This window comes from Prenolepis imparis, unplaced genomic scaffold, assembly GCF_030444845.1.
Source record: "Prenolepis imparis isolate NDT839.2.m4 unplaced genomic scaffold, iyPreImpa1.0 SCAF_1, whole genome shotgun sequence".
NCBI lineage: Eukaryota > Metazoa > Arthropoda > Insecta > Hymenoptera > Formicidae > Prenolepis > Prenolepis imparis.
Window position 1 is genome coordinate 25,579,188 of NW_028141159.1, and position 16,239 is coordinate 25,595,426.

Genomic DNA, 16,239 nt, shown 5'->3' on the forward strand with positions numbered 1-16,239 from the left:
AATTATAACTCAAAAACTAAGCTTCGGACAAAATTTTGCAAAAGGAAAAATCGTCTCAGAATACGTTCAAGAATATGACATTTCAAGGACATCAGGTTGTTTTGAATCACCCTGTATAGTAGGTAATGTTTGTAATAAATATCTTTGGTTGAAGTTGCAAATTATATTAAATGATTCGTGATTTTACTTGTTTCTAATTTACAATGTGATGATTCTTTTATTCTCCTGATGAGCAATTTCCACCAACGATGGCTGTTCTATCCCACCGCGCTGTCACCAGTTTTTCTTTTTTGTCACGTCCGGGGGGTAAGTATTTTCTAACGCATTCGCGCGCCTTTACGAGTACGCGATGAGACACCTGAATAGCGAGGCCGAGCGGTAGAACACGCGTGGTCAGGAGTAAAGGAGAACGAGTTAATCTTATTAAAACTACACGAGAACTATTTTATATTAAACAGAACTGTCAAAATACGGCCAGCATATCACCTCTATATTCGAAAATAGGAGTTTTTCGGGTAAAATAATTGTTTAACAAATTTTCTAATTATTTTCATCGTGAGAACTCTTTGGAAAGACAATGTACATACTCAAAACTACACGAGAACTATTTCATAATAAACAGAACTGTGGAAATACGGCCAGCATATCAGTGGATACGGGAGCCGCCCCTAATTTAATTAAGATACGTAACCTACACCCCGAGGTAGATGTCCGGAAGGACGAAACCCTATACCTTAGTGGTATAACAAATGGGAAAATCAAAACCCTCGGGTCCGCACAAATACTTTATATGGGTTACTCTCTTCAGATACATACAGTACCCAATAATTTTCCTATCTCGCAGGAAGACATCCTAGGATCCGACTTCCTACGGGACGCCAGTAGAATCGATTTTAAAGATCCGTTCTATGGCAGGGAATTCCATTTTCGCAGCGGGAAACCGTAGTAATACCCGCCAGATCGCGTTCGATTTTCTACGTTCGAGTGAAAAATCCCGATGTTAAGACCGGTTACATCCCGCGACTTAGAGTCTGCAAGGATGTGTACCTCGGCGAAGCGGTAGTAACTAATCGCGATGGGAAAACTTACCTCGAAGTAATAAACGCGAGCGACACAGACCGCAAACTAGTAGTACGGTGGAGCTACAAGAAATCGATCAAGCCCATGGAGAAGATTCAGACGAAGAATCGCTCGAGTCATGTAAACTGTATGCTATCTCCTCCGCTACCAATATGATTCCCGATGAGCGAGTCTCAGCTATTCGAGAGCTCCTTCGCTTGGATCACCTTAATCAAGAAGAATCAAAACACGTGGCTGCTCTTATCGAGAACCACAACGACCTGTTCCGATTGTCACATCCTGAGGGTAAGTATTTTCTAACGCGTTCGCGCGCCTTTACGAAACACCTGACTAGCGAGGCCGAGCGGTAGAACACGCGTGGTCAGAAGTAAAGGAGAACGCGTTAATCTTATCTAGGACGCTTGAATTTTATTATTTATAAAAATAGAAAATTTTATAAGCGGATGGATAGAATGAATGTATATTTTTGATTAAAATGAGAGGGGGAAATGTGAGTAGTGAGTACGCGAACTCTTATTTGCTATATTACTGTTGTAGTACTTATATAATAGAATAATGTTACCTGTGTTTTATATAACTATAATATATTTATTGTAACGTTATAATTTCAGGCTTTCGGGGAGGCTTGATTATAATTTTTAGAAGCCGTGGAGCATGATTTTTAACAGAGAGAGAGAGCAACTGATCTCTCTTGGTTTTATTGACTCGAAAACGATTTCCGGTTCCGATTCATCGAGTGGTGAGTGATCGTTCGCCAGATGAGTTGTATGGGCCTCGGATTGTTCGGAGTGAGGTCCCACTACTAAGCGGAATGTCCGCGGTAACACTACAATATTTTTGACGTGGGGACGTTTCCGTGCCAGTGATTTAAATACGACTTCCGGTTCCGAAATATCGGCCTCGTTCTTCCTACTAGTGAGGTGGTCCATCAACAATTGAATTTGCCCGGATAGTAGCCGCGTCTGGCATACACGGGAGAAATCTCCGGTATATAATGCCCGGTTTAATCGCTTTATTAGGTGAGCCTTCCTGCTCTTCTTCCACGTCCCATGTTACTATTAAATTGCGAGAAAATGCATGAGATTTATTAAACTTCATTTTCTTAGTTAGTACCCTGTTATTAAGTTATTAGTAAAATTAATATTATTGATGCGAGATTAGTTCTTAATTGACATTAATTGATTCTGTCTTTCATTAATTATAAGTTGAGATGGATGTGGTTGTCGCCCTGAGAGAGGCGTGACCTTGTGAATGGATAGAAGTTCACCCTTATGGAGGCGCTCTCCGAGAGATGGGTACAGAAAAGGAGCTAATGTCAAGGATAGCTCGCCCTTTTAGGGGCGCTCAGAAGGATAAGAGCCGTGCGACGCCCTGTGAGAGGCGCGCGGTAGATGCAATAAAAATATTAATGAAAGACCGAATTATTATCAGATAAGTGTAAAATCTTTCTAAATAATAATTGAGATGTCTATATATATATGTAACAGTCTGAGCTTGTGGTTACTAAATGTAACTGTTTAATTATCTTAATTAATGCGAATAGTATTTAGAAGCTAGTGTGCTTTGGTTTCTCAATATGATCTCGATATGACGATTCTGTTCTGAATGTTATGAAAGAGTTTATCGATTTGAATTGGATTCTTAATGATTATGATACTTCTTTGCGAGCGGTTATATACATATTTTTGGGCTACCCCCAGTCTTTCGATAGTCATACGTAGACCAGTATCGATGAGACACGTGTCGTGAAAATATAAACATTTCGGTATATTTGCTTACTTCTTAGAATATTCGCGCAGTACATTTGTATTTCTAAAGATGTTTTGAGTTTTAGATTGAAAACATGTTATTATTATCGTGTACTTTAGAGCGTTAAGACTGTGTAATTAAGTATGTTTATCGTCGTTTGAAATAAACCGTTAAATTGTATGACATTGGCTACAAATGTTATTGTGTTATTACCCTTGTTAAAGTATCAATATCGTTGGTCGCTAATTAATATAGATACATGTATGTGTGAACTTTCCTTTGTTGTTATAACCATTTTAATATTAGTAAACATATATATATATATATATTGAGGTAAACTTGATATTAATAATTTAAGTCTAGTTTGTTCGTTAATTATTCATTTTAACAGATGCCTGTGAATCGCACACCTACATGCATTTTTAAGCTATACTCGATATTCGAGTCGGTCTTAAACTATTGTTAGTTGATAATTATGAAAGATGATATTTGTTCCTGTTATAATATGTCTAAATAAAGATGTTATAATATATTGTCACGTCCGGTCACATAAAATTTTTACTTTTACATGAAATAAATTCTAAGTTTCCTAAGCGCTGTTTGAAAAGCGCGCCAGTGCCGGCCATGATGCCTAACTCAGCCTAGTGACTAAGAGAGGCGCTGCGTAACGTCTAGGAACTTCCTACTACGGGGAAACGCCCCCGCCACACCGAGCGTCTCCCACTCTCGGGCCGCCGCAGCGCCGAGCCACCGAAAACGAAGGACCTCAGAGCGGTCCCAAAATCCGGCAGATCACATCGCGACTCCGACTAGAGCAGTCATATCTTGGACGCTCTCCTAATTCTAAATCTAATTCAATTCTAACATTCTAACTCTAATATTATAAGTCGTAACTCTAGTATTAAAACTTTAATTTTAGTTAACTTTGTATCGTGTAGTTTAATTTAGAATAAAAGTGTGTTTCATTTATAATAATTCTCCGCATTTATTTTAAATAAATTCCAATTCCACGCGTTCCTAATATAATATTTTGCTCTATTATTGTTACTATTCTAATATTACGATTTTGGTATTTCTAAAATATTCCTAAAATGAGTTCTTCCAATCTGCACGTGTAGTGAAAACCTATTATATGAATAATTTTCTTAATGAAATCCTAGCTGCGACTTAGAGAGGACGAACCGCTCGTCGATGCCGCACGATTTCACTTTCCTTATAATTTCTGAATTCTGTTGTGACTACTTTGAGAGGACGAATCGCTCGTAGTTACGTACTGAAACAATAACCGACAGTGAGGACCGCCGCACGTCGACTTATTGTAAAAGTGACGCAATATTCAGAATGTTTAATATTATAAATCATTATGCCTAAGACACGCCATGCAGGCAGGAAAAACCAACTTCGCCGTTTAACCGCGCGACTCTACTATCCGGCATCATCAAGTGAATATTCAAATCTTATCGGCATCTACTGTAACGGCCAGCGTCTCGCCTTAACGCCCGTCGCTGTCAGTCACTATCCTTTTTTTTCTTTAATTATTATATTATTTTAATTATCTATCTTCTTCCTCGCCACCGATCTTTAAATCATATTTTATACAAGATTCCACTATAATTACATTTGATCTCAACGCGGTAATACGAATAAATCGCATCTAAATACTGCCGACAACAATCGAAGAAATACATAACATCGCGCCTGTCAACACTAGCAACCGACAAAGCGGCCATAATGGAACGAGAGAGAATTTGGAGAGAAAGCTCTCTTTAATTAAACCGGGAGAATTCAAATAGCCTAATAAAATGAATTATGCTCATTTCCTTTTTCAATGTTTAAACGTTAATTTAATATTATTATTACTAGACCATTCATGTCTAGCAGTCAAACTTGCATATATAAACATATTTATAAAGATACTAATTTAGATATATTAATAATTATATTAAGAATTACGTACGTATCATTCAGTGAAATATTGCAAATAAGATAGTATATATAATACTCTTACATTCATATACATATATACATATATATACACATACATATATATAACTTTTAACGCACACAATCAATTCAAGAATACACACATACAAGTGCATATATGAAACTAACGTAGCATACGCGTACAACATATACATATGCATCTACAGTATAACTCTTTATCGATAAAATCATTAACATATAAATGCGAGATTCTAAACGTAAGCAAACCAGAAGGATATATGCATATTAACATCTTTATTTAGACATATTGTAACAAGAACAAATACTATCTTACATAATTACCAACTAACAATAGCTTAAGATCGACTAGAATATCGAAGTCAGCTAAAAATGCATGTAAGGGTGCGATCCACAGACATACTGCAACATGAATAAATAACGAACGAGCTAGCATTCACAATCAGATTCCAAGGCTATTGTCCTTTATCTTTTATACATCCAAGTAGCATTTCAAATGAATAATCTTAAAACCGCATACGTATGGGTGACATATTATTGAATTTTACAAATATATATATATGTCAACAATGCTTTGTATCAGGACTTATAAATTTGTATGTTGACTTAAAATATTGTACATGCACTCATATGTATAATTAGACTTTATTTATTAATGCTATCAAGTTCACATCAATATATATATATATATTCACTAATATTAAAATGGTTATAACAGCACATGAGAATTCACACATACATGTATTTACATTAATTAACGACTGTTCAAGCTGGTTAAAATTGAAATTTCGTATTTTTAAGAATTATCTGTAAGTATTCGACATTCCTTTATTCTGTTATTATAACATAAAAACGAAACACGCGAGATCACAACATTATTGTTTCGGGACATGTTGATTCTTCTCTTGTTTTGTTTTCGCCGGATAAAGCGTTACCGTTACACCGATTTACTCAAAATCAGGAGATTCGCGCAAACTCGAGTCATCCCCTTCCCGCTTCGCCGAAGGTTCGAGATCTTCGTGGAAAATATTATAAAAGGTCAGACTCGACTAGCGCGGCTCTCTATCTGTTTTGATACAAGTAGCAATCGAATCACGAAAATCTCTAAAATCTGTGGATCGAAATAAATTCATTCTGGTTATAATACGCGCTGTCGCGTTGAAATAAAGTGTCGATTAAAATGATCTATCGCGATTAATGACGCAGCAACTTATGTGCTTGTCGGACTCGATAAAATAAACGTATTTTATCCAAAGTGCAACACAGCCTCGCAATTGATATTTCATTTCTCTACTCCGATATCTCAAGATCTCTCTCTGTTAATCCATCGACCTTCGGTTCCTCGCGTTCACAATCAGCTACGCTTCACACCACAACATACTCTATCCTTCTCTCTCTCTCAGTCTCACGAGCTCACTGACATTGTCTTCTTTCCCGCCTTCGACACCTCTCGCTCTCTCTGAGCGATATCGGCAATTCTAATTCGCACGTGCATATCAAAAAACACGATCGCGAACATAATTTGGTCCTTCGAGCCGGATTGAGGTGCATCTGTGCGGAGCTCTAAACGCAGTGTTGTGTGACTTGACTCTCTTCATTGTTCACAATGAGTGAACTATTAGGGAAGCAACAAACATTCTTATACTCCATCTCTCGAGCTTTAGAACATTTTTAAAAAATCGGGAAGAACAATTACACCGGCGCGAAGATTCGTTCGCGTGTGTCCGTATTAAAGGAGACATGGGGGCAGTGCCTTCAGACCCATGCATCTCTTCTGCAATACGTTCCGGAAGAAAAACGAGACGCGTTAGACTATTTCGCTAAGCAACGTTTCGAGACCCACGAAGACATCTACAACGATACACTGGATTACATGGCGGAGTGCCTCGAGGACATAGAGCCGGTCGTCAAGCAACCTACATCTCCCGATCACCTGAATCGTCAGATCGGCTCATCTGCAACATTCTCCCTGTCGTATCTACCGCCCATCAGCATCCCGCCATTTGCCGGCAGGTACGACGAGTGGGAGAGCTTCCGCGACCGCTTCAAATCTCTTATTATCGAAAATAAAGACTTGTCAGCGTTTGCTCGGATGCATTTTTTATCGTCAAGCCTTACAGCTCGCGCGTTGGAATCGATTCAGAATATTCCCGTTACCGCTGATAACTTCGACATTGCGTGGAAAACAATAACATCGCGATATGAAAACCAGCGTCGATTAATCGAAGTGCATGTTTCTGCATTGTACAATCTACCGAGCGTTTCGCGCGACTCTGCGTTTGAGTTAAATGAGCTTCGAGATAAAGCGAATCGCGCGATTGCCTCGCTCAAAAATTTAAAAAGAACCGCGGAAGTACTTAGCGACATCCTCGTTTACAGCGTATCGCAAAAATTAGATAACTCGACACGGAAAGCGTGAAAGGAGGCGACGATACGACGATACCAACTTATGACGATCTCGATCAATTTATCGCGTCGCGCGCTCGCGCTCTCGAAGAGTTCGCGCTTCCTAATGCAAACAAACAAACACGCACACAAAAGGTCACCAGCGCTAGCGCTTCACCTTCAGCTACTGTATCATGTTCATTATGTAAAGCATCTCACTACCTTAATAAATATCCACAATTTATAAAGAAAAATCCGAATCAACGGCTAGAGATTATGAAGACAGCTAAACGCTGCCTAAATTGTTTAAGTTTAAAGCACGCAGTAAACTCGTGCCCCAGTAAATATTCTTGTCGGACATGTCAAAAACGACATCACTCGATGCTGCATCTTGATTCGGCTTTGTCTCCAAGTGTCGCCGCCGTTTCCACACCGATTACAACACACGCGGAAACGACGGAAACAAATTCTGTAACAGCATTATTTTCGACGTCGAACGTCACGTCTCGACCTCCGATTTTACTCGCGACGGCCCGCATTACCGTAAGCTCAAAATGGGCGCGCCGCAGTCGGGAGAGCGCTCCTGGATCAAGGGTCAGAGATTACGTTCTCCCTCATCTCAGAAAAGTTAAGTCAAACTTTAAAATTGCGCCGCGTCCGCACGCCTATCTCGATTGCCGCTGTCGGATGCGTCGATGCCGGCACTTGTCGTTACGCCGCTAATATTCGAATTTCGCCGTATAATCAACCTCACCGGTTTTAACTACCAGAGCCTCGATTTTAAAGTCACTCACCAAATATTCTCCGCCGCCAGTAGCCTCTCAGATCAACTGAAGTCATTTAAGCGATCTCGCGCTCGCAGATCCCGAACCTCTAAACGATGACCCCATTGATCTAATAATCGGCGCGGACCTTTATGGCGATCTAATTCTCGACGGCGTAAGAAAAGGAAAAAATGGACAACCAATCGCGCAAAAGACAATTTTCGGGTGGATTCTCTTGGGCCCTACCTCGACCCTTTCTGTCTCGCGTAAAACCGTTACAGTTCAACATTGTTCGAACTCGTCTCTCGAGCTAGAATTACGAAAATTCTGGGAGATCGAGGAGATCCCTCGACAAACTTTATTAAGTCCGGAGGAGCAGCAATGCGAAGAGCATTTTCGCACGACACATTCACGCTGCTCTGACGGACGTTACGTCGTTCGCCTTCCGTTTAAGCGCGGCCCGCCCATTGAAATCGGTGAATCTTACTCTACTGCCGAGAAATTGCTAAAAAATTTACATCGTCGATTCAACGCGAAACCCGAATTAAAGCTTGACTACACAGAGTTTCTTAACGACTTCGAAAGACTCGGACACATGTAGAAAGTCGATAACGCCGCGCTATCCTCTACACAATGCGTCTATCTGCCTCATCATCCGGTGATTCGAGACAGCAGCCTTACCACGCAGTTAAGAGTCGTGTTTAACGCTTCGAGTCGCACTTCTAACGCAACGACGCTGAACGACCACTTACTTATCGGTCCAAAATTACAAACGGATCTAGCTGCGGTAATCCTAAGGTGGCGTCAATTTCGGTACGTCTATTCGGCCGACATCGCAAAAATGTATCGACAAATACTTGTCGATCCCCGCGATATCAATTATCAGAGAATTTTGTGGAGTGCGCGTAATACGGAAGTTGCACAAGCGTATCAACTTTTAACCGTGACATATGGCACGGCTTCGGCTCCGTTTTTAGCTTTGCGCATTCTAAGACAGCTAATCCAAGATGAGGGAGAATCGTTTCCCCTGGCCGCTGTAGTTTTACAAGATCATATTTACGTCGACGATGTTCTATTCGGTGCTGACGACGTTCCTCTTCTGCGTCAAATTCGAAATCAATTATGCTCTTTGTTACAACAAGGTCAATTCAATTTAAGAAAGTGGTCGAGCAATACCCCAAAACTTTTAAACGATATCGACATCGAAAATCACGGGCTAGCATGTAGTAAATCGTTGCAAACAGACGAGCAAGTAAAGATTCTCGGTATTAGTTGGAGACCATCATTGGACGTCTTTCAGTTTCTCGTATCGTTTCCCACCGATATTCCAAAAACGAAGCGATCGATCTTGTCTACCATTGCGAAAATGTTCGATCCGCTGGGTTGGTGCACCCCCGTCACTGTCGTTGCCAAAATTTTCTTGCAACAACTGTGGCAACTCAAATTAGAATGGGACGATCCGCTTCCGCTTCCATTATTCGAAAAGTGGGCAGAAATTCAGGGATCATTAACCGAGCTCAATAATTTGCAGCTCAATCGCTGGATACAACGCGGCGCGGACACCGCGCATTGCGAACTTCATAGATTTTCCGACGCGTCAACCGCGGCCTACGCGGCAGCGATTTATATAAGAATCACGCCTTTAGCGGGACCCGTCACGTCGATGTTATTAGTTAGCAAATCCAAGGTCGCGCCAGTCAAGACATTGAGTGTTCCGCGACTAGAGCTTGCTGCTGCCGTTTTACTCGCACGACTAATGGAATTCGTGCGTACATCACTTAATATGACAACCGTACCGTGTACCTGTTGGACAGATTCGACTGTCGTTCTCGCATGGGTGAGCCAATATCCAACGAAGTGGAAAACATTTGTCGCGAATCGCGTGTCTGAAATTCAATCTCGAATTCCATTTGCCCAATGGCGACATGTCTCTACGGCCGAAAATCCCGCCGATTGCTCTTCGCGAGGCATTTCCGGCGAGCGGCTCGCGTCATATGACCTTTGGTGGCAAGGACCACCATGGCTGCTTCTTCCGGCTTCTGAATGGCCCTCGCTATCCGATACTTTGAAGATAGATACGAGTCTCGAACAAAACGCTCGCGCAGCTATTCATCTTACAACACCTAAAGAACCGTGAGATCTCGCTACGCGATATTCGTCGTGGCCTAAACTCATAAGAGTCACGGCTTACGTTATAAGATACGCCTCCCTTCTCCGCAATCGCATCAAACGGCGCGAGACACCAGCCGAATCCGCCTTTGCTTTGTCAGCTGATGAGTACAGGACGGCTCGAGATTTTTGGCTTCAACGAATACAAGAGGAAACATTTCCTCTTGAAAAAGACGCGCTTCTTAAAAAAAACCCGACTCCGTCAAAAGGCGCCTTGGTATCCTTAAATCCATTCCTCGGCGAGGATCAATTAAATCGCGTTGGCGGGCGGTTATCAAACGCGCCGCTGTTCCGTCCGGTTAAGCATCCGATCATTTTAGCGGCACACCCATTAGTAAAGCTAATCATTCAAAATGCTCATCTGCGATCTCTCCACACCGGCCCGCAGCTGACAATGGCAACCTTACGAAGAGAATTCTAGATTCTTCGCGCGCGAACGATGGTAAAATCTGTAATTCACCAATGCGTCGTTTGCGTTCGCGAAAAGGCCGCTGCGCCTACACAACTTATGGGAAGTTTGCCAAAAGTGCGAGTCACCCCTCCGACGCGGGCGTTTTTACACTGCGAAATCGATTACGCCGGCCCCGTTCTCATTCGATCCATGTCTGGTCGCGGCATAACGTCCAGAAAGGCTTATATCGTCGTGTTTATATGTATGGCCACCCGAGCTATTCATCTCGAAATTGTAGACGGATATTCTACTTCTGCATTTCTTGGTGCATATTCTCGATTCTGCGCGCGAAGAGGACTACCCGAGTCAATATACTCCGACAACGACACTACGTTCGTCGGAGCTGATCGTGAATTAAAAACTGCATTTCGCGCCGCGATTGGAGATCCAAATTTCCTCAACAAAACCGCATGCGACAAAGTCTCGTGGCATTTCATTCCTCCGGCTGCCCCGCATTTCGGCGGTTTATGGGAGGCAGGAGTGCGCAGCGTAAAGCACCACCTTCGGCGGGTGGTCGGTTCGCACACCCTGACGTTCGAAGAGTTTTCAACTCTTTTGTGCCAAATCGAAGCTTGCTTGAATTCGCGACCTCTCGCCCGTCTCTCGGATACTCCGGACGAATACGACCCTCTGACACCCGGTCATTTTTTAATTGGCACCGCTCTTACTACGAGTCCAGAACTTTCAATTCTGAATGTAAACGAAAATCGCCTAACGCGCTGGCAATTAGTTCGTCAATTAATCGAAAGGTTCTGGAAGTTATGGCAAAGCGACTATATAAACACCCTGCAACAACGAGTAAAGTGGAAGAACATCGCTCAAAATGTTCAAGCAGGACAACTCGTGGTAATTCGAAATCCGTTGTTACCACCGTGCAAGTGGGAATTAGGCCGCATCATTCAGTGCCATCCGGGCGCTGACAATTTAGTCCGCGTCGTAACAATCAAAACTGCTACCTCCGAATATAAACGTCCGTTAGCGAAAATTTGTTTCTTGCCGATCGCACTAGAAAAACGTGAAAAGGCGACTTGATTAATCTTTCACTGCCAATTAGTGTACGACGAACTCTAGATATATCCAACGCCTCGACTGTGTAAATTCATTTTGGTTTCTGTGTGTTGGTTATTATATAGTAACGCCTGGTTCACCATCGTTAAATTGTTTCGAAATGATTCTTTCGAGGCGGGCGGTATGTTCAAGCTGGTTAAAATTGAAATTTCGTATTATTTTTAAGAATTATCTGTAAGTATTCGACATTCCTTTATTCTGGTATTATAACATAAAAACGAATCACGCGAGATCACAACATCATTGTTTCGGGACATGTTGATTCTTCTCTTGTTTTGTTTTCGCCGGATAAAGCGTTACCGTGCGACCGACAGGCGCTCACAGCTCGAATATTCCCGTTTCAGCAGCAGAGCCGAGACTTGGATCTTCCAAGGAGTGAAGCCAAGGTACCTGTAAATAAAAAGAGAGAAATGAATATAGTTAGTTATAAGTTTATTTAAAATAATAATTATAAAGTTTAAAAGGAAAAAAGAATTATAATTAAAATTATAATTGGAAAAGGAATAAAAAGTTAAATAAAGTTAAAATGTAAGATAATATAAATATTTAAAGATAGAGTTTTGAATAAAAGAATAAGTTGTTTTTATTTTGTTTAGCAAACTTTAGGTTTGATAAGATTCTAATTATAGAATGCGCAAGAGTAAAAGTTAATTGAAATAATAAGAGCGCAGAAGGAATAATTAAATTGATTTAGAATTGAAAAGAAAGATAAATCCTAGAGTTATTTTGAGTTGAAACATTAATTATAATATACGCACGATAGAGCGTACGAACAGAGGTTCGTAATATAATTAATAATAATCTTTTAATAATTAAAATAAGTTTGTAACGTTGGAAGAGATTGGAATATATGAAAACAAAATAAAAAGGAAAGAATTAGAGAACGATCCGTATGATCAGTGCGAGGTCAATAAACGAAAGTTGACGAATCGTTATAAAAATCTAATTACGTAACCTTATAAATATTTGAAACACATTCCAATCATTAATTCAGTTAGGAAATTAATTAGAGTTAACGTAATGAAAAACCAATCATAAACAGGTGTTGAAGAATAACGACACTGATTGGAAATTATTTTATAATTTAAAACAAGCAGACAAATGCTCTTTATTTTCAGTTTTATTAGAATTATTAATTGACGTTATTTTTAGTTGTGAAAAATAATCACGGTTTGTAGTCAATTAATAATATTATCAGCATTATGTTCAAGGAATGAATGATTGAAGTGTGTAACTACGTAAATATATATGTACAGTTAGTTTTAAGTATTATAATATACGCGAAGCGTCCGCTAAGAACGCGAAAAGGGAAATGATGTGATTGGCTAGCGCGAGCGTGGTGGGGATAACTAGGTGACTACCAAGCGGCGAGCGCGGACCATAACGAGACGCCTGACGCGCGATTGGCGCTGAACGACTGCCAGCGCGGAGGACACGGATTGGCCGGTGACTCAGTAGTGGGGAGACAGTATAAGAAGCGGCGATCCGAAGACTCGAGAGCTTTAGTCTCAATAACTCCCGACGCGTAAAGATCGCTCGGCGATGCGAGCTTTAGTCTCACCAAATCCCGGCGCGTAAAGATCGCTCGGCGATGCGAGCTTTAGTCTCAACAACTCCCGACGCGTAAGGATCGCTCGGCGATGGGGGCTTCCGCTCACACCCTCGTACCGCGTAGAAAAAACACGTTCAAACTCGTTGACGCGAACGCGAAATAACTTGTAACGAAACGTGACGTGATATAAGTGCGAGAATTGTAACCGCGTTATTACCTGCCATAGTAAAACAGCGCGAGTTAATTTAATTGAGATTCCCTGTAACAAATCATAATTTCATTAAATATATATAACGTATTAGTGACAATAAAAATCAAGTGTTACTTACCTGTGATACTTACCCAATCCTAATCGGTTGAGTGACCATCCTTGTGAATGGTTGTCCTGTCGATGAATCCGGATCCTACGGGCGGTGCATCGATGTCCAACGGCGACCTGAAAAAGAAAAAGAAGGAAGTCTAAATCGAGGAAATAGGGAAATTGGCCCGAAGAAGGATCTTTGGCCAAAGTTGTCCATCGTTACTTATCAAACAACCAAACCTTGGTATTTCCATTGGTTAAAATACCTGGCGACCGATGAAACTTGGCGAAAGCGTTGCAACCTAGGGACTGGTGAGTGATACGTACCACGCGTTACTCTCTAAAGACCGGTCACAACCGTTTGTTACGTCCGGAGCGCAGTCGCGGCGTGAAATTCGCGAGAAATAATTATCGCGGTCCACGTGCTCGGACTATCGCGCTGAACAACGTCGTATTTCGGAAAACCTTTCCGGGGATGCCCACGACGAAGGGTTCCGCCAAGGCTACACGCAACTATTCAATGTCTTGCGGAGTGGAGGGTGTCGTCTTAAGATTCGTACGAGGGAGTTGCAAATGTTACTCAGGAGTATGGGGATATTATCGAATATAATCCTGAAAACGTTCGAGGGAATCATCGACGGAGTGGAAAATAGTAATTACGATGTTACCACCGGTGACGAAACGAAAGGTTTCTTCGCCGTTGATGTACCGTAGGTAAGCGATCTGACAACGGTAACAGTGGAGTTGAGGGTCGCGGGTTACCGACAGTCGATGGAAGTTACACGCTGAGCAAAGTATTCCGATTGGTAAGTTACCGATTACGAGCAAATGTTTGGCAATGTTCAACCATTCGTTTCGAGCAGTACCGCGTAAGCGCATATGGCAATCTACGCAAAGGGCGGCATTTGTTTCTTTATTAATAAACTTGACTGATATTTGGCAGTAAGGGATTCTCTGTTCAATAGGCTCTTCTTCCTCTTCGGGAAGAGGCAAGATGTACGGGGCGGTGAAGTACTGAGGCCTTATTGGGCACATGGGTGAATTATTTAAATAAATGGAATTAAATAAATGAATAAAACGTTCGCGTTATTTTATTCGGAATTCTAGAATAATCATTGAGTGTGCTACGTTAGCTTAGTTTGCAAAAGAGAAATCGTCGAGACCCCTTTTTTTTTATCAAGGGTCTAAGGGTCAGTTTTATGACCCTAGGCAAAAAAAGCAGAGTTTCACTTTTATGGCCCTTGGAAAACGCAGTTTTCCAAGAGTCTTTACGAATATTCTAGAGACCACGTGTAAAGTTATATTTCAAATTTCGTAGAAAATATTGATTTTTAAATATGTTTAAACAATAATTATACACGCACGTATGTGTTTGAAATTATTTCGATAATTTGGCTATTTGTGACGGCAAATAGTCTTATCCTTTAGTACTAGAATCTTAGCGTTGAATTTTATTATTTATTTCAATTGTTTATAATAGTTGAGACTTACTTTAGTTGATCTCTAGGGGGTGGACAGTGGTTCCCCGATGCTCTGGAATAGGCGCGTCGTAATGGGTGTGCAGGATGTCCGCCCTGATATGCAAGTACCGGATGCGACGAGGATCGCTGTCCGGGAGGTCGTCTCTCGGAATACGAGGATTCTCGATTTCGATTGGAGTCAATTGCACTGGCCACTTTCTCAGTTTAACGTCATTATTATTAACAGCGAACGGCGCGGTTCCGTCAAATAAATTATCGTACTCTGAGTCGTTATGATAGTAGGTGCCGATGAGATTTGAATATTCACTCGATGATGCTGGATAGTAGAGTCGCGCGGTTAAACGGCGAAGTTGGTTTTTCCTGCCTGCACGGCGTGTCTTAGGCATAGTGATTTATAATATAAAACATTCTGAATATTGCGTCACTTTTACAATAAGTCGACGTGCGGCGGTCCTCACTCGGTTATTGTTCCAGTGCGTAACTACGAGCGGTTCGTCCTCTCAAAGTAGTCACAACAGAATTCAGAAATTATAAGAAAAGTGAAATCGTGCGGCAGCGACGAGCGGTTCGTCCTCTCTAAGTCGCAGCTTGGATTCCACTAAGAAAATTATTTATACAATAGATTTTCACTACACGTGCAGATTGGAAGAACTCGTTTTAGAATATTTTAGAAACACTAAAATCGTAATATTAGAATAGTAATAATATTAAAGCAAAATATTATATTGGAAACGCGTGAAATTGGAATTGGAATTGTTTAAAATAAATGTGGAGAATTATTATAAATGAAACACACACTTTTATTCTAAATTAACACTACACGATATAAAGTTAACTAAAGTTAAAGTTTTAATACTAGAGTTAGGACTTATAATATTAGAGTTAGAATGTTAGAGTTGATTTAGATTTAGAATTAGGAGAGCGTTCAAGGTATGACTGCTCTAGTCGGAGTCGCGATGTGATCTGCCGGATTTTGGGACCGCTCTGAGGACCTTCGTTTTCGGTGGCTTGGCGCTGCGGCGGCCCGAGAGTTGGAGACGCTTGATGTGGCGGGGGCGTTTCCCCGTAGTGGGAAGTTCCTAGACGTTACGCAGCGCCTCTCTTAGTCACTAGGCTGAGTTAGGCATCATGGCCGGCACTGTCGCGCTTTTCAAACAGCGCTTAGAGGACTTAGAATTTATTTCATATGAAAGTAAAAATTTTATGTGACCGGACGTGACACCAGCGACGTTTCAGCGACTCATGAACCAGGTTCTATGCGGACTCCAGGGAACTGA

General features: G+C 41.2%; 1 protein-coding gene across 1 annotated transcript; it reads left to right on the forward strand.

Annotated features, from left to right (window-relative positions):
- Positions 1–10,548: 10,548 nt before the first annotated feature.
- On the forward strand, positions 10,549–11,592 carry LOC145938417 (uncharacterized). Its single transcript, XM_083042046.1, has one exon. It carries the CDS (start codon positions 10,549–10,551, stop codon positions 11,590–11,592), a length of 1,044 nt encoding a protein of 347 aa, XP_082898172.1.
- The last annotated feature ends 4,647 nt before the right edge of the window (positions 11,593–16,239 follow it).